Source organism: Electrona antarctica, assembly GCF_951216825.1.
Source record: "Electrona antarctica genome assembly, chromosome: 10".
In the NCBI taxonomy this organism is placed as follows: Eukaryota; Metazoa; Chordata; class Actinopteri; order Myctophiformes; family Myctophidae; genus Electrona; species Electrona antarctica.
This window is the reverse complement of record NC_136791.1, coordinates 17,382,358-17,406,288: the sequence shown is the minus strand read 5'-3', so window position 1 is coordinate 17,406,288 and position 23,931 is coordinate 17,382,358. Positions and strand designations below refer to the sequence as shown.

Here is a 23,931-nt window from a genome sequence, read left to right as displayed (position 1 = left end):
GATTATATCTGGTTTCAGTATTTATTTATGCTGTATTTTCTCTATTATTAAGGTTATTGTAGCCGTCAATTTGTATTAGAGGGGGCAAAAGCATTTCCGGGGGTCCCCCAAGGTTAATTAAAAGAGGTTTGGGAGCGAAGACCGTACGGTGGACTCTATGTTGCTCCCTGGAAGGAAAGAAACATGCGCAGTTCAGACCAGGAAGTTGTACATGCCCAAATGTTCTTTTAATAGCCAAAAGGGTTGAGAACCTACCACTGTACCACTACCACATCAATACAGCATGCATGGGCAACACAATATAGTTTTGGGTCTGAGAGGATAAATGCCATTGACATTGTCATCAAATGGTGATACGGATTAAATGCAGAATAAACTAGAAAAGTCGCAATTTTGAATAAATAATGGCCCTTGACATGAAAAGGGTTGAAAACCACTGCCCTTTAGTGCTCTTGAAAGTAGACACTAGACACTCCCTGCAGACTTCAAGCACCTAGAATCCTCCGGTAGCCACGCCCCTCCCCCTCCACACACACACACACACCTGCAGTAAACAAACGGACACGAGCTCCTAGGCTATGTTTGGTAGTAAAAAGAGTGAAATAAACAACTTATAATGTAACTTTACACCTCATGGAAGTTGAGTGGCGTATTTTGGGCTGTTAGGAAGTGTAAACTGCTCAGTCACAAGTGTGTGACAGCTTGAAAGAGAAGTTCATCTTCGAATCATAACAAAGTCCTTGGTCGATTTGTTTTTATTCTGCAGGTGAGTTAAAACTACCAATGTTAAGCATTCACACGTGCGCGCGTGGTCACGGTGTGTGTGTATGTGTGTGTGAGAGAGAGAGAGAGAGAGAGAGAGAGAGGGTCCTATTGTACATTATAAACATACAGACAATGTTTTGTTTGGGGTGTCACAGCACCAAATCCCTGTATGAAACTTCATTCTTAACTGTTTAGCAATGATGGTTTCATTGAAAGTGATATTGAAGTGTTAAAACCTGAATTGCACATCTACATTTCTATCTCTCAATTTATTTCAAGGCATAATCTAGTCCGTTTTATCCGATATAAAACTAACATTATGTACACCATAATAGGCTACATACAGTATATGTAGGCTACTGTATAAAGTATACTACTAGGCTGTATATGTTGTAACCAGAAGGATGTGATCGCGCAGTATACATATACAGGCTGTGTATGTTTCTGCTGTTGCTAGTGAGTTGTGACAGTGTACAGTATGTGGCTCTTGTTTATCTCACTTTCTTTCTTTCTACCGTATACTTACTTACTTCTTACTACTCAAAGCTTATGGTGTCTCTCTCAACCTGCTCCACAGGTACACAAGCCAGGGTGACGACCCCAGACCCCCCAAGCTCAGCTTCTTCTCAGCCCTGAGTCCATTCTCCTGTGACATGCTGTGAATGCTGGACCCTAGCCTGCCCTGAATCCCTGACCACTACTGCACTACACCGGTGCCATTGATACTGGGAGGAAAGTACTGGCCAGATAGCCAGATGAATGGATGATGAAGATGACTGGAGACGCCACCGGAGACCTCAACATGAACTAGAGAGAGAGCCGGAGGCTCTATCCATGCGTTCCAAAATGTGTCCCTGGCATCACTTACGAAGTCAAGTAGAAGACTGCTCAAGGTAAGAACTTTTTGCTTCTCTGCTGCTCGCTGCTGCTGCTTGTGTTGTATGCTCTATTAGATGGTCTATTAGTCATTTTGGGACCCAATGACTGGGCAATGAAACATGTTCAGTACGGTTTCTCTAGAGTTGAATGCTGATGTGAATCTACAGTTTGCATGTTGTGTTGTATCTGCCGTTGATGGTATGTGAGTTGTTGAACAGTTTGTGTACTGGTTCATGACTGGCATGACTCTTTCTTTCTTTCTTTCTTTCTTTCTTTCTTTCTTTCTTTCTTTCTTTCTTTCAGTTTGGTCCAGGGAAAAATACAAAAAATGTGCAATTGAAAACTATAGATTTTTTTGTCCAGCTCATGAATGTATATGATAGTGTGAAATGTGAATAGTGATTTAATGTGGAAAAAAATACTAATCTTAACCCATGGACTGGTGCATAAACCCCCACCACTATTGTGTCAGGTGGTGGTCCCCATGTTGCTCTAAGTCAGGATGGTGGTCCCTGGGTCAAAATCAGTTGAAAACCCCTGTCTTAGTACCATACATGGACTTAACTTAACCAGTCAGCATTGCTGTACTGTCACTTACACTTACTATAGCAATGACCATTTAGGATAACATCTTAACATCTCATGAGACGGGTTAGGGTTCTAAACCTATGGGTCGGGGCCCTGGGGTCCCCACATGATTGACAGTGAACTGACAATTTAAGGACTTTTAAGACTTTTGAATACATACAATAGAGAAGAAGAAAAAAAAACATTACTACATCAAATGTAATCAACCAACTATACTATACAATTGCTTGTCAGGGTGGAGTACGTGTCCCCAGTTCAAATGTGATTATTTTGGGGGATCCCCAGATCAAATATTATTTTGAAGGGTTCCCACTCCCAGTTCAACTATGATTATTTTGGGGGGTCACAGAGTTGAGCATCATGGGTTAGTCTTTGGTGCTCTGGGTGTGCTTTTGCCCTGCTGGTGGCTAGAGGGGTGTGTTGCTCAGGACTCCTGGCCTGGGGCTATTCTACTGTAATGCTGTTTTTCTGCCAGAAAGAAAGAAAGAAAGAAAGATTCCCAGCGTTGATAATAAATCAATATTCAGTACATCTCTGGTAGTGTAGTCTCCATTTTGTTACGGAAAATAATGTGTTTGTGATTTCAATGGGAAATCCCTCGAATGGGTGCATGAATATGTAACAAACAATATGACAGTGTTAAAAATCCAATCTGGCAGCTGCGGGAGTGAATGAACGCATCTCCATGAAATGTGTGTCAGTGTTTGCAATAAACATTGGCTGTCACACTGAATTGTGTGCGTGTGTTGCCTCCAGTCCATACACATTTTCAAGGGATTATCCTATTCGAACCGGGAAAGCATCTGTGTCATTTTTTTTAAATATTTTTAGCGTTGGCTATTCAAAAATAGCAGCTCTACAAGCTCACAGCGAGCTTGTACACCTGCATTTTTTGAACATTTAAAGAGAGTCAGAACTACTGATTTAGAACAGGGGTTCCCAAACTTTTTTTATGCCAAGGACCGCCAAATTTACACTAATTAGGCCACGGACCCCCATTTGAAGAGATATGCCAGAGACCCCCATATAAGAGAAGTTTTTTTTAATGATTCTCAACCTGTTTCATTTCAAGGACACCCAGTTTGACATGCATTAGTCTACGGGCACTTCTATCTCTGGGACCCCCAATTTATATTGTAAAATCAATGTTAATTAAACTCTGAGAGTGTACAAATGGAACCAAATGGACCCATAAGGGTCCATTTGGTTCCTAACTATCATTTAGCTGGGGACTCCCTGGAACTCCCTCAAGGACCCTTGGGGGTCCCCAGACCCCACTTTGGGAACCACTGATTTAGAAGACGTTTGTAGAATCCGCCTCGGCTTTAATGGGTTATCTAAACAGCCCTATTTCTCATTCAGTTACCAGGCAGTGACAATGCTGGCATAACATGAACTGTTATGCTACAGTGGATTTACAAGAAACTAAAAGCCCACAGCTGTTCATGTGAGACCACACACTGCTGTCCTCATTACCGCGTGTCAACAAGGATAAGGAGGAAAATGTACCTCTTCTGAGGATATCTCCATTTTATGTGCAGCTTAAATGATGGATGGAGAAACAAAGCATTTTTCATTGCTCAGACTCACGCAGACAGTGGATGCTGTCTGCGTTATGTTAACATATGTATTGAGTAAGTCTTAGCCTATTTACCTTTCCAGCTGACACTAGCCCCCAGGACCTTCTAGCTGTGAGGCGACAGCTCTAGTACCGACTGTGCCACCGTGCCCCCTTCCTCTCTGTATTTCTGTTGTTTTCTAGTGTTCCTTGTTCCTAGTTTTAGTTTTAGTTTTAGTTTCTGTTGAGTTCCTTTTACCTGAGGCTACTGCTTGTTAACTGTCTTGTCTCACCTGTGATTATTAGTTTGCTCCTCCTGCGTCCTGTTAATCCCTGTGTTGATTTTCAGTTGAGTTCACCTGTGTCCTTGTGTATTTATAGACCGCTGTTCCCAGTGTTCCCTTGCTAGTTCATTGTGAAGTGTTACGTGTCTCACGTCTGCAGTCTTTTGGTTTGTATGCCTAGTTATTGAGTTATTAAACACTTTGAACAGACCTGCTTTGCCTCTACCTCATCCTGCATTTGGGTCCTACATTCTCGCCTGCCTCGAACCGTGACACAAAACCATTGTAACAAAATTCCAACCATTTTAACCATGATAGATCGAAAACATCCGTTCTGGTGATTCATACTGCCCTCCTAATACATGATGTGATACATTAATTAATTTTTAGTACATTTCTAATTGTGTTGTATATTTTATATATATATAAAAATACTCATTGTTACAATTAAACACACATCTCAATCACTTTACTCTCATCATCTTTAATAAGATCAAACACATCAACAGACGTTATCACTGTCACATCGAAACTATATAATTTAAACCTGATGCATATGACAAACACTAATATGAAAAAGGTTATAAGTCAGTTTTCATATCAAGGCCCATTATTACTTGCGCAAGCAGAGCGCGCAAGTAAAGTTGTTTGTCCGGTGCTCCCATGCGTATGCCGGGGCTGCATGATTTGAGAGTGACGTAATGAATATATGTACCAATGCCAGGGTATAACTGGCTCTCGATGGTGACGTAATAAAGGTAGGTTTCAGATTACATACATGTAGACATAGAGGCATTACCTATAATCCACCCGACACTGAAACATATCTTTAGAAGATACAAAGCGGCCATGTTTTCCCAGCACCCCAGAGCTCCTATTTTGAAGGAATCCCGGGTCTGATTGTGTTAATGTTGTTATTTCACCTTCAGTTCTGTACTTGGTCTGCATTTTTTTCCTTCTATACACTAAGCCTCTTTGCATAAAATAGATCTGCTATTTTTGCTAATATTCCTCAAAATACCTAAAATATTGAAGACCCTTAATTGCACTACAAAATGTCTCTGTCCGTCTGTCCGTCATACCAAAGTAATTTGAAACTCAATGATACATTAATTAAATAGTCACTGCAACCGATATAGTAATTAATGACCTGCCATGAAATAATATAGCCTCGCGTTGCGATACTAATATACCACTGCGCTTCACTGCGTGCCTCGGGCATTAGGGGCAGATGAAGTCTGGCTGCGCCACGCTAGAAATAATAGCCCTTAATCAATACCAGATCAATATATTCAGTATAGGTTTTTATTTGATGGTAGACATTCTAACTGTGGTTTTCCAGAGTGACACAGATCTTCCCTGGTAACATCTTCAGAGACACACCATCATCATCATAATTTAAAATGTATGGAAACAGTCTCTCAGTGAAAGTGTGCGTGAAGGTGTGTAGGAGATGTGTGTTGGACTCGGGATCAGAGAAGGACAGCTGTCCTCTGTCCCAGTCCAGCTGGACTCTGATCCTCCTGGGTTTCTGATTCACTGAGAGATCGGTCATCTCCCTATCATGCCCCGATGAGCGGTATGCTGTGTATTTGCCCTCATAGAGCCCTATCAACCAGTATCCTCTCCATGTGTGTCCCTTCCTCTGGAGCGACTCCTCGCACACACCTACTTCCCAGATTGTATTGTCTCCAACCTGAACATCCCAGCTGTGAGAACCGGAGTTAAAGCTCTCAGAACCCAGGACTTGAAGCCAGCACTCAAACCTCTCTGGGTTTTCAGGAAGCTGCCGTTCCTCTACACGTCTCACACTGGTCAGATCGTCGGACAGCACGAATCTAGGATCGGCGGTGTTGGGGTCCAGGGTGACAGGAGTGTAGGAGACAATGTCCTTCATCTTGTCCCAGACTCTGAAGGTCAGGTTATTCAGGTGTTTGGCCTCGTCTATCAGCGCTCCTGAGACTGGCGCTGGGTCCTGCAGGGTGAGCTGGACTCCCTCCATCGTGGTCTTGTAGTTCTGCAGGAATGAGACGTGGTCGTCGGCTCTTAGCTGGTCCTCAGCAGCTTGGATTGCGTTGGAGAGGGTTTCCATTTCTCTGCTCAGACCCTCTATCCTCTCCTTCATCTCCTGACTCTTCTGAGCCTCTTCCTCCCGCAGAGCGGCGATCCTGGCCTCCTCTTCCTCATGTAGGAACTGACGAAGATTCTGAAACTGTTCCCTAATCTGCGTCTCTGTGTTCCTGGCCTGAAGCTTGATGTGACTTTCTGTTTTGTCGTAATCATTTTTTACTTTAACAACGACCTTCAGTTTCTCCTTTAGGGGCTTCAGCGACTCCTGAACCCTATGTTCCACCGTCCCTTGTAACATCTTCAGAGACATACGATCATCAGCATTATAATCACCATTATAAATGCATGGAAAGAGTGTGTCAGTGAAAGTGTCCGTGAAGGTGTGTAGGTGTGTGTTGGAATCAGGATCAGAGAAGGACAGCTGTCCTCTGTCCCAGTCCAGCTGGACTCTGATCCTCCGAAGTTTCTGATTCACTGAGAGAACAGTCCGATATTCTAACCATTCAGGTTCTGATATCCCCTCATCGGATTCTGATAACCCCTCATCCTCGTCAGATTCTGGGGTCTCCTCATCCTCATCAGATTCTGAGGTCTCCTCACCCTCAGCAGATCCAAGCCCTGATGAGGACACAGCTTTGTATCCAGCTCTGTATTCATCCTCATAGAACTCTATAAACCAGGATTCACTCCCTGTGTTCCGCCTCCTCTGGCGAGGCTCCAAACACACACCTGCTGACCAGCGGCGATTGTGTCCAACATAAACATCCCAGCTGTGATACCCCGAGTTAAAGCCCTCAGAACCCAGGACACACCAACCGTTGGAAAACCTCTCTCGGTCGTGAAGTTTAAAGGGACAGGTCGGCTCCTCTTCCTGAACAGTCAAACGGGAACCCATTTTGTCTGCCGGTCACACACCTGACCTGGAATGTTCTCTGACGACGTTACACCAGAGGAATACTAGAAGACAAAACAATAGCATTATGAGTATCAATAGTAGTAGTGTTTGCGCTAGTAGTTCTAGCATTCATAGTAACAGTAATGTCTCTCTCTGTCTGTCTGTTTGTCTTTTAGTTAGTCTGCCAGGTTGGTTCAAATGATCCGTCTGTCTATTAATTGATACATTTATTGATTCATTGATTGATATTTGTGTAACAATAAGCTAAATCAGGACATAAAAAACATATGGTGAAAGCATTAGCATCAACATTAGCGGTACATTAACATTTTAATTAGTGGATTACAAAAGCCTCACGTGAGAGCCTTTTTAGCGAGGGTAACGTTGACTCCAACTTGAGTTGGAAATTACATTTTACCTCCTAAAATTAATACACAAGGCAGACTGCAGCCGCTTAAACTTCAAGGCCTTTAAAGATAGAATTTTCACCCGCACAATTATGTTTTCGTGATTTTCATAATATTGCTGATGACTGAGGTGGGTGGGTCCTTCAGTACCTTCATGATGCTCAGTGACATCATAGAAGTTAGGGTTGTTTCCCTTAGCAGCGGTGGCCGAACGGATTGCGGAGCGGTCTTGATACCGGAAGGTCGCCAGTTCGAATCAGCGGTCCGACACGTTAAAATTACCAGCGCTGAAGTGGCCTTGAGCAAGGCATTGAACCACTACCATGAAATGTTCTATGAGCAGGGCCTGGCTGGAAACAAGTTCTTGAGCTTAGCCCAGATACCCTGGGTAAATATAGTAACTTTGCTTTGTTTTGCTTTTGCCACATCCCAGTTTTTTTTTCCTACAGGCAGATGTTCGGGTGAATTTCACCTGCGTTTAGTGATAGTTATAGAGAAAACTCCCAAACTCCCACAATGGGCTTTTTTTCATTCATTCATTCTTTTATTATTGTTTTTTTTTCTGGACCAGTCTCACATGTCCCAGGAATGGGTGGACCAAGGAGAAGTTCCTCGCTCATTATTATTTTTAAATAATACCCACATTTGTCAATAATTGTCCCCCCATGATAAATCTATTTTTCTTTTCTATTTTTTTTACCTCAATACAGTATTGATGTGTTGTTTTACAGTGTAAAACTTTAATATATTTGGAATATTTTACAGGTAAAATATACCCGGGTTTAGTGATGGTGTCAAAAATTGGGTTTAGTGTTCTAGTAGTGATGGTGTGTCAAAAGTTGGGTTTAGTGTCCTAGGGTTAATAAATCAACCACTTTCAAAATAAATCCACGTTATATCATGGATAAAACAAAGATTCGAGATAATTGTATATCCCTTCATAAGACAGACCCTTAATTGAATATGAGAGAGAGCGAGAGAGAGAGAGAGAGAGAGAGGCTCGTTGAAGGCCGTTTTAGTCAGGAGGTGGTGGCACGGTTAAGTATTTTATTTAGCAACTATACAATACAAAAGCCAAGATTGGGAGGTGACCTGACCTGAGTTGTAGAAAGCCAATATTTGTGTGTCCGAGTAGATGGCTGCTGCCCACTCCGATGCTCGCCGATAAAACAATCTGTTCTGGCAAGGGCTGTAGATGGGCACGGCTGCTCCAAGTTATTAAAACGAACGTCTCTGTCATAAATTCAATCTAAAGGTAGTACTTCCCTCTAGACTTTAGTTCTAGTCTTCCAAACTTGGTATAGCCTTAGTAACGGGCTAGCTGCTTCACCCCTAAAAAATAGTTAATCAAAAGTCAGGCTGCATTTACCCAGACCTGCACAGGTATGCGTGCAGGGTCAGTCCGGAAAAGTTTCTCCGTGGAATGTAATGCTCGGGAGCTCCCTCGGGCATGGTGAGAAAAGGTAATGGATTATTTGAGTATATAATGTGGGTCTCAGCTGGATTGCCCCTGCCCCTTTTGGGATCCCGCCTCCACCTCCAACCTTATGCAAATGTTGTTCCTGAGTTAATCAATGATTCACATTGTAGTTTCATTCTTGATTAGGTTACTTGACAACTTGCAAATTACTCTTCATATCAGTTCCATTGTCCCATGGGTGAACAAAGTGTGTGTGTCAAATGTCAAATGGAACACAACCAACTTAAAGACTACTAATCACTGGGCTTCATTTATCAAAGTGGTGTGTAGACCAAATAATGGGCGTCATTCTATCGTGACTTAACTTGACCGCACGGCTCGCTCAGATCTCACGTCTGGTCTGAGCCTGAGGGCGTGCACCTGTTTTGTTCCATCATGCGGAGTCTGACCATCTGACAGGCATCTAAACATATACAGTATATTCACTCCAAGAATGTATAGCTATAAAATTATAAATAATACATGTGAAGAAAATATATATACTGTATATGTTTTGCAAAGGCATACAGTACATCCACGATGTGTCATTTGAAATTAGTAGGATAGTGTACAAGCAATTAAAATAGCATAATTAAAAACAATATAACATATTTACAACGTTTCAAGTTAGATGCTTAATCATTCAGCGATTTAAGCAGTGCTTTACTGGCTTTGTTAAGTCATAGCATCGTCCAGGGTAAGAACTTGTATCCGGCGTGTTTCTCTGAATTGCGACACACAAGACACAGCAGTTCATGGTCGTCCAATTTGATGAAAAGCAGTGGTTCCCTATGGAGACACATCATCATCATCATTATTTTTTCGACCGCAGTCGAGATCATGCAGGATTTCACAATGCCACGCCAGACTTAACGGTCCTTTTTTCCCTCTACACCAAATCTTCTCCCCGAATATTATCCAATCTACACACACACGCACCCATACACACACACGCACAGTCACACACACACATGCGCACACACGCACGCGCACACACATGCGCACATGCACGCACGCACATACGTACACATGCACGGATGCACATGCAAGAAAGCACGTTTCCTGTGCCCAATGCAATATTCATGAATTTTTACAAACATTTCAAATTAATGCTAAGAAGAAGAGGTCATGGTTTAGCAACAGCAGATCTGATAAAAGGAGAAGGAGAGGCAGTGTGACTGACTCTGGCCAAACTGTTGCCTTCTTTTTGAGGGGCCACTCCAATGCCTGGCTTTGGGTGTGCTGCCCGTTGACGTCTATGGAGTTTTTATGGAATAATTTCTTCGTTAGTTGCATACAATTACATACATTCAGACCAAGTCAAGGGCAAATGACCTAAGTGAGTGCCACAGTTGTAGCCTGTGGCGGCACGTGTGTGGCCATTTGGCCAATAAGTCTGCAAACTTTCAGGCCAAGTCAATGGCAAATTACATAAGTGGTGCTGGTGATCATCATGATGTGGGAGAGAGGGAGAGAGAGAAACTCCTTCCTCCTTCCTTCTGCGTTCCTCCCTCCCTCTCACCCTGATTTCAGTTTGTCGTCTTTACGTACAGTATAGGGCCCACAGGGGGGTTTGTCATTCTCGGATGGTACAGCGGACTCCCTACAAACATCTCCCACATGAATTCAGGCAAAAGCCAAAGAACAGCATTACCTTTTCTTTCATAATAAATCTTGTTGATGGTAGTATGGTCCTTGCTAGAAAGGCAGACAAAACTCTGGTGCAGCAGCATGTTTCAGCTGTCCTGTGCATGCGTGCGTGTGAGTGTGTGTGTACGTGCCTACTGTGAGAACCAAATGTCCTCGCTAGGATAGCAACTTATGGTTATGGAAGGATGTGCTGGTCCTCATTTGTGGCCAGTTAAGGTTAGACTTGTACTGGCCACAAGTGAGGAAAATCAGTGGAATGGCCTCACAAGTATAGCAGTAGAAGGATATACGTCTGTTTACGTATATCGATGCATAATGCATTATACTCTATGTACTGGAATGCATCGCTGCATCTGAGCATCTAGTACATTGATCATATATATATATAATGTTACGTATACATACATATATTCATGAGGGATTGATCACAGGTGCTGGGTATGAGAGGGAAACCAGGAGTGAGAACTGAGGACATGGACATAACGGCGTGAGAGACAATAAGAAGTCAGTGAGCCATGGAGGCGATAAGGACGGAAAGATGTTTAGATGAAAACAGAAATTCTGAGCAGATCGCCATCTGTGGCCCTCAATATTATTTTTTTATTGTAGGACTTTAAAAGGGGAAGGGGAGAGACAGAACAATTGGGAGAGGTGCAGGTGCTTCAGTTTAAGTGGAACTAGAAAGATATATGCCTCTGCCAACCAGTTGCAATTTACTGTCCAGACTCATATAGTATATGTAATAAATGAAGGAATTTAATGAACGTATTTTGTGAAGTCACAGCTGCCTTGACCTTTGACCTCCTACGTCTAATAAGTTCATCACTGAGTCAAAGTGATGGTTGGACCAGATCAAACCATCAACCATCAAATCCCCTCACGGCGTCTGTGTAATTATGTCCGGCAGCATACTTTTTGCTCCCACCTTCTACCACTTTATGGACTGTGATCCGCTGGCTTGTTCTCTAAGAGCTCAACAGCAAAGGCCTGCGTGGGGAAGTTGTGTTCAACCCTGCCCATAATCAAGTCAGGAGTGACAGTACTGCCTTTCAATGACGTCAATCCGCACATAGCACATAGATCCTAGATTCCGGAGTGCCTGCTGATTCACACTGATTTTCCTCCATTGGCAGACCTCATCAATATCCTCGACACTTGATGCTGCACAGGGCAACTGACTCCAACCTATCGGCAAGAGATCATTCACAGCCAGATTGTTTCACTAATAAATTACATCTGCATACTCAAGAGCCAGGAGCAACTGTATGGACATTGCAGATCTGAACCCTATGTCCATATCCTTCTCAAATAGGACGGGCGGAGGCGTTACTGCCTCGAGTTGCTTTTGTCAGGTAACACATGCCAAATAGAAGAAGATATGGGCATAAAAAGGACTGACAGATACAGAGATTTCCATATCTGGGTACAAAAGGGGAATGCCCATATACTGTACATAAACAAATCAGTCAGTCAGTATCTTTAGTGGCGACTGCGTATATATACACTCTGACAAATCCCCCGACATTATGACTCGGACATATTGGTCAGATAGGCGATGCGACGTAGGTGTGAGGGCCGCATATTGGCTCAAACCTCTAGTTCACTATAGGCTTGGCGCTTGTGGAAACTCCATGTACGTATATGGCTGGGTCATTGTGTTATCAGCAGGATGACATCAGCATATAAGAGCGTGCCAGCACGGTGCAGACCAGACTTGGATCAGAGAGCTAGAAGTATATCAGCGACTTTTGCTGACATTGATGACCTATGAAACCTACAGTTGACTACTTTTTTCCTTCACTGATCTTAATTTAAAATTGAACAGCACTGCAGCAGGTCTTGTCTCAACCAGATAACAAATCGTACCTCCCAAAGACAATAGATATTATTCTGTGTGATTACGATTCAAATTCACCATAGCAAAAAATAATATAAAGCAAATAGATACGGAAAATGGTGGTGCTGTCAGCGGCAGTGTGCAACAATGCAGGCAAAGCAATTCTGTCCCGGCAGTTTGTGGAGATGACCCGGATGCACATCGAGGCTCTCCTCGCCGCTTTCCCAACACTTATGAACACTGGCAAGCAGCACACCTTCGTGGAGACCGACAGCATTCGCTACGTGTACCAGCCACTGGGGAAGCTCTACATGGTCCTCCTCACCACTAAGAACAGCAACATCCTGGAGGACTTGGAGACACTCGGGCTGTTCTCTCGCGTGGTTCCAAAGTATTGTTCCGTGCTGGAGGAGAGTGAGATATCAGGGCACTGTTTTGACCTGCTCTTTGCCTTCGACGAGATTGTGGCCCTTGGCGGTTACAGAGAGAATGTGAGCCTGTCACAGATCCAGGCCTTCACGGAGATGGACTCCCCGGAGGAGAAAATGTTCCTCGCCATCAGGGAAACCCAAGAGAGAGAGGCCACGGCGGAGAGGGCAAAAAAGGCCAGGGAGATCAGGCAGGCCAAGAGAGATGCCAAACGGAAGAGGATGCCAGGGTTCAGCAGAGACGGCATGACCAGCATGACCTCAACGTCTATCATTGAAGACATCTATGTAAAGCCTGAGAAACCCAAGATGGCTCCAATCAGACCCAGTTGGGGGACCAGTAAGGCGCTGAAGTTGCATCCCAGAGGGAAAGAGGTGGACAATTTTGTGGACAAGCTCAAATCAGAGGGCGAAACCATTATGCCTGCTGTGGGAAGGGGGGGCTCAGACACAACCAAAGTGCTGCCGCCACCGGCCAACGTAGAGGGCGTGCATCTTTGCACAAAGGAGACAATCTCTTTGACGTGCAGTCGCGACGGAGGCTTACAGAACATGGAGGTGCTGGGTAAGCTCACACTCCGAGTCACAGAGGACAAGAACCGACGCATCCGTCTTGTCGCCGACAACGACAGCAGGGGATTTGAGCTGAAGACAAATCCTCATATGGATGAGAAGTTGTTCAAAGCCGAGTCAGTGATTGGTTTCAAGAACCCTGAGAATTCTTTCAACCTCAACCAGGACGTGCCGGTGCTGAAGTGGAGGCTGCAGACCGCAGATAGGACACTCATACCTCTCACCATAAACTGCTGGCCTTCAAAGAGCATCAGTGGGTGTGATGTCATCATTGAGTATGAGCTGCAGGAAGAGAGCCTCGAGCTCAGCAACGTCCTCATCAGCATCCCGGTGCCGCCTGGTGTGGACACGCCAGTGTTGGTGACCTGTGACCTGGACGATGGTGAGTGCAAACACGACAAAAGGCTGAGCGTTCTCGCATGGTCCATTCCTACCATCGATGCCAACAACAAGAGCGGCACCCTGGAGTTCAGCGTCGACGGCCACCCTGACGACTTCTTCCCCATCAACGTGTCCTTTGTGTCCAAACGCAACTACTGCAACATCCGGGTTACCGAGGTGAACCACGTGGATGGAGACACTCCTGTCAGATTCTTTTCAGAAACCTCTTTCGTTGTTGACAAATACGAAATCCTGTGAACCAAGGGTTTTCAACAGAAGGTCCTCCGAGTTTTTACAGGATGACGCATTCTCACTCGCAAGACTGCAAACAAGTGACTTCTTGACACAGACATCATGAAACAGCACATGTTGACTAGGTGGGATATGACTTACCATTCTGTCCCTATTGGGACATTAACTCCAACTGCACCGAGTCAGCTGAAGCGGACTTCCCAGCGACTGGCACTGCCACTCGCTCATCTAACGGCTTGCCCGGCAGTGCCTCTGGCTCAAGTCCGCTTTAGACTGCGCACCTCTGTCATTTCAACAGTTTTTTGAGGGGCGCTAGTCCCTCCAACGTCTGGCTTTCGGAAAATACATCATATGGCAGCCAAGTCCATGGATTTTTAATGACGTAAAAAAAAACAGCACCCCACGTGACGTCATGTGGCAGCCAAGTCTATGGACTTTTACTGTTTTAGAGTACGATGTTTGTTTAAAGTGAGGCACCCCACACTTCACACAAGTGTGATTTTTAGCGGACTCATCACCCATTAACGTCTTGGAAATGAGAATGGCATTTCCGCTATCCTAGAGTATAGTTTAGAAGTGTAGAAGGACGGCTCCATATACCCTTCCAGTCAAAATATTTATTTCCCAAAAAACAAGACATCACGATAGGCCGTTTGGGGAGTGAGAGTAGTAAACAGAGGTACAGGGAGTCCACTAAATATTTTTGCAATGTTGTAACTTTTTTGAAACTAACCATTTGAACCCTAGCATCCCTATTCCCTGTGAGGCGTTGTGAACGCGTAGATTGCCTATTTTCGGATAAAAGGGAAAAAGAGCAGACCATTCACAGCTAATGGTCAAATATACTACTAAGGCTTGATGGTTTAAGTGGTTAAATATCTGAAAATAAACATGAATCCAACATATTAATAGAAAGGATCATGTGTAAACACAAACAACACTGATTTTATTGATGTGAAATTAGTCTATGAATCTATCTATTCAAGTCTATGATAAGTGTTTAATGTTTGCAACACAATTGTAAGCAATGTGTAGTGGGGGTCCCCCACTACATCATCTCTCTCGCTCAGCTAATATAAAGGAGTCCTTGGCCTGAGAAATGTTGTGGCCATTTGGCCAATAAGTCTGCAAACTTTCAGGCCAAGTCAATGGCAAATTACATAAGTGGCTTCTGCGTTCCTCCCTCCCTCTCACCCTGCTTTCAGTTTGTCCTCCTCTCGTCTTTACGTACAGTATAGGGCCCACAGGGGGGTTTGTCATTCTCGGATGGTACAGCGGACTCCCTACAAACATCTCCCACATGAATTCAGGCAAACGCCGAAGAACAGCATTACCTTTCTTTCATAATAAATCTTGTTGATGGTAGTATGGTCCTTGCTAGAAAGGCAGACAAAACTCTGGTGCAGCAGCATGTTTCAGCTGTCTTGTGTGTGTGTGTGTGTGTGTGTGTGTGTGTGTGTGTGTGTGTGTGTGTGTGTGTGTGTGTGTGTGTGTGTGTGTGTGTGTGTGTGTGTGTGTGTGTGTGTGTGTGTGTGTGTGTGTGTGTGTGTGTGTGTGTGTGTGTGTGTGTGTGTGTGTGTGTATACGTGCATACTTGTAGCCTACTGTGAAAACCAAATGTCCTCGCTAGGATAGCAATTTATGGTTATGGAAGGATGTGCTGGTCCTCATTTGTGGCCAGTTAAGGTTAGACTTGTACTGGACACAAGTGAGGAAAATCAGTGGAATGGCCTCACACAAGTATAGCAGTAGAAGGATATACGTCTGTTTACGTATATCGATGCATAATGCATTATACTCTATGTACTGCAATGCATCGCTGCATCTGAGCATCTAGTACATTGATCATATATATAACGTATACATACATATATTCATGAGGGATTGATCACAGGTGCTGGGTATGAGAGGGAAACCAGTGAGCGAGAACTGAGGACATGGACATAACGGCGTGAGAGACAATAAGAAGTCAGTGAGCCATGGAGGCGATAAGGACGGAAAGATGTTTAGATGAAAACAGAAATTCTGAGCAGATCGCCATCTGTGGCCCTCAATATTCTTTTTTTATTGTAGGACTTTGCTAAAAGGGGAAGGGGAGAGACAGAGAGACGGAACAATTGGGAGAGGTGCAGGTGCAAGTGGAACTAGAAAGATATATGCCTCTGCCAACCAGTTGCAATTTACTGTCCAGACTCATATAGTATGTGTAATAAATTAAGGAATTTAATGAACGTATTTTGTGAAGTCACAGCTGCCTTGACTTTTGACCTCCTACTTCTAATCAGTTCATCACTGAGTCAAAGTGATGGTTGGACCAGATGTCATCAAATCCCCTCACGGCGTCTGTGTAATTATTTCCGGCAGCATACTTTTTTCTCCCACCTTCTACCACTTTATGGACTGTGATCTGCTGGCTTGTTCTCTAAGAGCTCAACAGCAAGGGCTGCGTGGGAAGTGGTGTTCAACCCTGCCCATAATCAAGTCAGGAGTGACAGTACTGCCTTTCAATGACGTCAATCCGCACATAGATCCTAGATTCCGGAGTGCCTGCTGATTCACACTGATTTTCCTCCAATGGGAGACCTCATCAATATCCTCGACACTTGATCCTGCACAGGGCAGCTGACTCCAACCTGACAGAGGACTGACAGATACAGAGATTTCCATATCTGGGTACAAAAGGGGAATGCCCATATACTGTACATAAACAAATCCGTCAGTCAGTATTTTTAGTGGCGACTGCGTATATAAATTAGCACCTTTGCTAAAACCAGTATTTTTACATTTCAAATATGTATTGTTCATTAAAACGTGGTGTCCTGTTTAAATAAACAAATAAAGTAAATGCAGGTGCACAAAGGCTAATATATGGGCATTCCCATATACCAGGCACTCTGACAAAGCCCCCGACATTATGACTCGGAGATATTGGTCAGATAGGCGATGCGACGTAGGTGTGAGGGCTGCATATTGGCTCAAACCTCTAGTTCACTATAGGCTTGGCGCTTGTGGAAACTCCATGTACGTATATGGCTGGGTCATTGTGATATCAGCAGGATGACATCAGCATATAAGAGCGTGCCAGCACGGTGCAGACCAGACTTGGATCAGAGAGCTAGATGTATATCAGTGACTTTTGCTGACATTGAAGACCTATGAAACCTACAGTTGACTACTTTTTGCCTTCACTGATCTTAATTTAAAATTGAACACCACTGCAGCAGGTCTCGTCTCAACCAGATAACAAATCATACCTTCCGAAGACAATAGATATTATTCTGTGTGATTACGATTCAAATTCACCATAGCAAAAAATAATATAAAGCAAATAGATACGGAAAATGGTGGTGCTGTCAGCGGCAGTGTGCAACAATGCAGGCAAAGCAATTCTGTCCCGGCAGTTTGTGGAGATGACCCGGATGCACATCGAGGCTCTCCTCGCCGCTTTCCCAACACTTATGAACACTGGCAAGCAGCACACCTTCGTGGAGACGGACAGCATTCGCTACGTGTACCAGCCACTGGGGAAGCTCTACATGGTCCTCCTCACCACTAAGAACAGCAACATCCTGGAGGACTTGGAGACACTCGGGCTGTTCTCTCGCGTGGTTCCAAAGTATTGTTCCGTGCTGGAGGAGAGTGAGATATCAGGGCACTGTTTTGACCTGCTCTTTGCCTTCGACGAGATTGTGGCCCTTGGCGGTTACAGAGAGAATGTGAGCCTGTCACAGATCCAGGCCTTCACGGAGATGGACTCCCCGGAGGAGAAGGTGTTCCTCGCCATCAGGGAAACCCAAGAGAGAGAGGCCACGGCGGAGAGGGCAAAAAAGGCCAGGGAGATCAGGCAGGCCAAGAGAGATGCCAAACGGAAGAGGATGCCAGGGTTCAGCAGAGACGGCATGACCAGCATGAGCTCAACGTCTATCATTGAAGACATCTATGTAAAGCCTGAGAAACCCAAGATGGCTCCAATCAGACCCAGTTGGGGGACCAGTAAGGCGCTGAAGTTGCATCCCAGAGGGAAAGAGGTGGACAATTTTGTGGACAAGCTCAAATCAGAGGGCGAAACCATTATGCCTGCTGTGGGAAGGAGGGGCTCAGACACAACCAAAGTGCTGCCGCCACCGGCCAACGTAGAGGGCGTGCATCTTTGCACAAAGGAGACAATCTCTTTGACGTGCAGTCACGACGGATGCTTATAGAACATGGAGGTGCTGGGTGAGCTCACACTCCGAGTCACAGAGGACTGTAATGGGAATTATGAAATTGTGCATTCATTTCACACCACATTGTTAAACTGCATATTGGTCATCCTGATGTCTAGTCTAACTGGGTGTGGTCTACACTGTGAGTAATAGGCCTCTGTCGACTTAATCAACTATTTACGCACATCAATAGGCTTTTGTGGTGACCAAAGTGTTGGTGTGAGATTGCTCCAGTCTCCAGCTGAGTAGCAACACCAGCCTAGACTATGTTTTTGTATGGTCATGTTTACGACCACTTGTCATTCTAATTAGATTTATCCCATTGTCTGATGTGGAGGCTAATTGTCTGGTCATGTGACCAACAGTTACTCCTCCTTCTCTGAGTAAGACTGTATAAAATTCACACGCATGTATTGTTCGGGAGTTCAGTCATCCGACATGCTGGAAGATGGTTGTACTCTAGAGATCTCTATTAAATTGAACTGAATGCCTCATCACATCTTGTCCTCACCATATATTTTAGTCTAAGTATTCTTGTGTTAGTATAATTTCTGCCACTACAGGACAAGAACCGACGCATCCGTCTTGTCGCCGACAACGACAGCAGGGGATTTGAAGACAAATCCTCAAATGGATGAGAAGTTGTTCAAAGCCGAGTCAGTGATTGGTTTCAAGAACCCTGAGAATTCTTTCAACCTCAACCAGGACGTGCCGGTGCTGAAGTGGAGGCTCCAGACCGCAGACAGGACACTCATACCTCTCACCATAAACTGCTGGCCTTCAGAGAGCGTCAGTGGGTGTGATGTCATCATTGAGTATGAGCTGCAGGAAGAGAGCCTCGAGCTCAGCAACGTCCTCATCAGCATCCCGGTTCCGCCTGGTGTGGACCCGCCAGTGTTCGGTGACCTGGACGATGGTGAGTGCGAACACGACAAAAGGCTGAGCGGTCTCGCGTGGTCCATTCCTACCATCGATGCCAACAACAAGAGCGGCACCCTGGAGTTTAGCGTTGACGGCCACCCCGACGACTTCTTCCCCGTCAACGTGTCCTTTGTGTCCAAACGCAACTACTGCAACATCCGGGTTACCGAGGTGAACCACGTGGATGGAGACACTCCTGTCAGATTCTTTTCAGAAACCTCTTTCGTTGTTGACAAATACGAAATCCTGTGAACCAAGGGTTTTCAACAGGGGGTCCTCCGAGTTTTTACAGGATGAGGCATTCTCACTCGCAAGACTGCAAACGAGTGACTTCTTGACACAGACATCATGAAACAGCACATGTTGACTAGGTGGGATATGAGTTACCATTCTGTCCCTATTGGGACATTAACTCCAACTGCACCGAGTCAGCTGAAGCGGACTTCCCTGTGACTGGCACTGCCACTCGCTCATCTAACGGCTTGCCCGGCAGTGCCTCTGGCTCAAGTCCGCTTTAGACTGCGCACCTCTGTCATTTTAACAGTTTTTTGAGGGGCGTTAGTCCCTCCAACGTCTGGCTTTCGGAAATTACATCATATGGCAGCCAAGTCTATGGATTTTAATGACGTAAAAAAAAAACAGCACCCTACGTGACGTCATGTGGCAGCCAAGTCTATGGACTTTTAATGTTTTAGCGTACGATGTTTGTTTCAAGTGAGGCACCCCACACTTCACACAAGTGTGATTTTTAGCGGACTCATCACCCATTCACGTCTTGGAAATGAGAATGGCACTTCCGCTATCCTAGAGTATAGAGTGTAGAAGTGTAGAAGGACGGCTCCATATACCCTTCCAGTCAAAATATTTATTTCCCAAAAAACAAGACATCACGATAGGCCGTTTGGGGAGTGAGAGTAGTAAACAGAGGTACAGGGAGTCCACTAAATCTTTTTGCAATGTTGTAACTTTTTTGAAACTAACCTAACCCTAACTAACTAACCCTAGCATCCCTATTCCCTGTGAGGCGTTGTGAACGCGTAGATTGCCTATTTTCGGATAAAAGGAAAAAAGAGCAGACCATTCACAGCTAATGGTCAAATATACTACTAAGGCTTGATGGTTTATGTGGTTAAATGTCTGAAAATAAACATGAATCCAACATATTAATAGAAAGGATCATGTGTAAACACAAACAACACGGATTTTATTGATGTGAAATTAGTCTATGAATCTATCTATTCAAGTCTATGATAAATGTTTAATGTTTGCAACACAATTGTAAGCAATGTGTATAGTGGGGGTCCCCCACTACATCATCTCTCTCGCTCAGCTAATATAAAGGAGTCCTTGGCCTGAACATTTTTAAATACCCCTGCTGTAAACTAAGAAGGTATAACAAGACGGGGTCTAATAACTAAGTGGCTCCCGTGTGGATGTCGGACTGTGAGGTGAGGATATGCTGCTGTCCCTCACATTTCCAGAGGCTGTTTTATAGTTACGATTTAAGATTAGGAATAATCTTAACATAGACGTAAAAGTGAAGGTTCTAGGCGTGCGTGCGTGTGTGCGTGTGTGTGTGTGTGTGTGTGTGTGCGTGCACATGCTTATTTTTGTATGGATGCATAATGCATACAGTATGATACATCAATGCATCTGCATCTGGATATAAGTGAGGCGAATAAGAGGGAATCCAGGAGCGAGAACATGAGTTATTTTTGTCCTGGAATTCCCATAGGTAAATCCTAGATTGTGTCATAGTTCTGTGTTCCAAAAATCAACAAATCAGCCGGGAAATTCTGTCAGGTATGTGACACTGTCATTTAGGATTGTATGTAAAACCAAACCACTACTGTACAATTTACTAATCCTTCATAAACTAAAGTATGTTAATGTAACAGTGCTATGCTAATCCCTTTTACTCTGCATGCAAGTGAGTGATTCTGTCTGTCTGTCTGTCTGTCTGTCTGTCCCCCACATTATCTTCAAACCCGGGGCGTGTGCACTGCACAGGAGAATGATGTATGGGCCAAGTGTTAAAAAATCACACTTGTGTGAAGTGATGGGCGCAACACGATTGCAGATTCACCGGCACTGTTACGAAACATGAATGCAGTGTGTTATTGTATAAAAATCACACCCGTGTGAACTGAGTGGTGTAAGGTCTTATATAGACTGATCAGCTGTGGTCTGATGTAATGTCAGACGTAATGAAATCACATCCGTGTGAACTGGGTGACCATAGCAACCATGCTCATTTTTTTTGGTACAGACAGACAGACGGACAGACACGTAAACTAACAAAGCCAGTTGTAGGAGTGGTTTACACCACTCAAAAAGAAACCAGTCACAGACAAGATGCATTTTTATTGGCCACATGACGTCTTAAGTCGTAAGTTTGTTTAACTGCTGTAAACAAACATAAGTCCCTAGACTTGGCTGCCACATGCCATCACTTTTAGTGCCCTAAACAAACATTAAATAGCTCATAGACTTGACTGCCTAATGAGTTAATTTCAAAGGCCAGGCAGGCTAGCTCCCCTCAAAAATATAGATGGACCTGCAAATGGCCATATATGGAGTACCCTAATGCCATCAATATGTGGTCATAGTACTGACTTCATAGACTGGCCTCCTACCGATGGGTATGCTACTGCACTACTCTGACAATGGCACCCATTGCAAGGTACAGTTTATCCAGGCCGATGCCGTGGGGAACGATGCCCATATGAAATGTATGCCCCTTCGGGGCCAAGTTTTCAAATGTATAAATTGTATAACAATAATTTTGAAAATAGATCTGATCACTAGCTTGTGAACTAGCTGACGTCAAAATCATTTAGAGAGGTGGAGCGTGACCACAACACACAGGGAGGGGGAAGTGGTGGACAGGGGAGCGATCAGGAATGCCTGTGAGATTCTGATGATTCTTGGCCTTGAGGGCAGATCTGTGTATGAAGAAGTCTTTGAGGGACCCTTCCTAGATATGTCTGCTGAATGTTTCCAGATGGAGAGCGAAAAGCTCTTAGCCGAAAACAATGCCAGCGTTTACATCACGAAGGTGGAGGCCAGGATCAGTGAAGAGATTGACCGGGTTGTGCACTGCTTGGACAAGACCACGGAAGAACCCATCGTCAAGGTGGTGGAGAGGGAGCTCATCTCCAAACACATGAAGACCATTGTGGAAATGCGTCACTCTGGCCTGGTTCACATGCTCAAAACGGCAAGTACATGTACAAGGTGTTCAGTCGTATACCAAACGGCCTGAAGACCATGTGTGAGTGCATGAGCTCCTACCTGAGGGAGCAGGGCAAAGCTCTGGTGTCTGAGGAAGGAGAGGGCAAGAACCCAGTCGACTACATTCAGGGCCTGCTGGACCTGAAGACAAGATTTGACCGTTTCCCGCTGGAATCCTTCTGCGATGACAGACTCTTCGAGAAAACCATTACCGGGGACTTTGAATACTTCCTGAACCTGAACTCCCGCTCACCGGAATACCTCTCGCTCTTCATTGATGATAAACTCAAGAAGGGAGTAAAAGGGTTAACAGAGAAGGAGATGGACTCTGTCCTGGACAAGGCCATGGTGTTGTTCAGGTTTGTGCAGGAGAAGGACATGTTTGAATTGTACTACAGACAGCACATGGGCCGTAGGCTGCTCACCAACAAGAGTGGTTCAGACGACTCCGAGAAGAACATGATCTCCAAGCTCAAGATGGAGTGTGGCGGTCAGTTCACCTCTAAATTGGAAGGAATGTTCAGGGACATGAGCGTCTCCAACACGACCATGGATGAATTCAGGCAACACTCACAGTCCACCGGGGTGTCTCTGGGCGGTGTCGATCTCACAGTCAGAGTCCTCAGTGCCGGTTACTGGCCCATGCGGTCTGCTACACCCAAATGTGCCATCCCTCCCTCTCCCAGGCACGCCTTTGTGGCCAAACACAGCGGTAGACGGCTCACACTCCAGCACCACTTGGGCTCAGCAGACCTCGACGCAACCTTCTATGGCGTTGTCAAGAAGGAGGATGGTTGCGGTGGTAGGCATAGGACGGGTCCAGGTGACGGGCTCCAACTCGCGGAAGCACATACTGCAGGTCTCCACCTTCCAGATGACCATTCTCATGCATTTCAACAACAAAGAAAAGTTAACTTTTGAGGAGATACAGCAGGAGACGGACATCCCAGAGAGGGAGCTGTCGCGGACTCTGCAGCCGCTGGCGTGTGGGAAGCCCACTCAGAGAGTCCTCACCAAGGAGCCCGAGTCTAAGGAGATTGAGAATGCCCACGTGTTCACAGTCAATGATCGCTTTACTTCCAAGCTGCGCCTGGTTAAATTACAAACCGCTGCTAAACAGGGGGAGTCGGACCCCGAAAGGAAAGAGACGCGCCAGAAAGTAGACGACGACAGGAAGCACGAAATCGAGGCGGCCATCGTCCGCATTATGAAGTCCAGGAAGAGGATGCAGCGCAATGTCCTGGTGGCGGAGGTCACTCAGCAGCTCAGGGCACGTTTCCTCCCCAGTCCTTTAATGCTTTTGTGTGACGCTGTCGCTATAGTATGATCAAGCAGGGCGTTCATTAACAAAACAAAAATTAAAAATAATATGGAGATAAGCGGTTCTGCCCAACAGCAACAGTATAGGCCTAGCAATGACTAAAATGACACAGAGGGTTCCCATCTTGAAAGGTAGAACAACGTATGGTGCATTTACACCATGTCACAGGTGTGACAGGTGTAAATGCATTAACTCCTCATCACTTACACACACATGAAAACACA

At 44.9% G+C, this 23,931-nt stretch overlaps 1 protein-coding gene and 2 pseudogenes across 3 annotated transcripts; all 3 read left to right on the top strand.

The window, feature by feature from the left end:
• Positions 1 to 12,508: 12,508 nt before the first annotated feature.
• Positions 12,509 to 14,032, top strand: LOC306931014 (coatomer subunit delta-like; the record flags this gene model as incomplete). Its single annotated transcript, XM_079512181.1, has 1 exon — positions 12,509 to 14,032. One exon carries the CDS (start codon positions 12,509 to 12,511, stop codon positions 14,030 to 14,032), a length of 1,524 nt encoding a protein of 507 aa, XP_079368307.1.
• Positions 14,033 to 17,367: 3,335 nt separating this feature from the next.
• Positions 17,368 to 19,404, top strand: LOC306930737 (coatomer subunit delta-like; annotated as a pseudogene). The gene is made up of 2 exons: positions 17,368 to 18,359; positions 18,795 to 19,404. The product of its transcript is annotated as a coatomer subunit delta-like (transcript).
• A 2,414-nt stretch (positions 19,405 to 21,818) lies between these two features.
• LOC306930735 (cullin-3-like) lies at positions 21,819 to 23,713 on the top strand (annotated as a pseudogene). The gene is made up of 2 exons: positions 21,819 to 21,835; positions 22,021 to 23,713. The product of its transcript is annotated as a cullin-3-like (transcript).
• Positions 23,714 to 23,931: the final 218 nt, after the last annotated feature.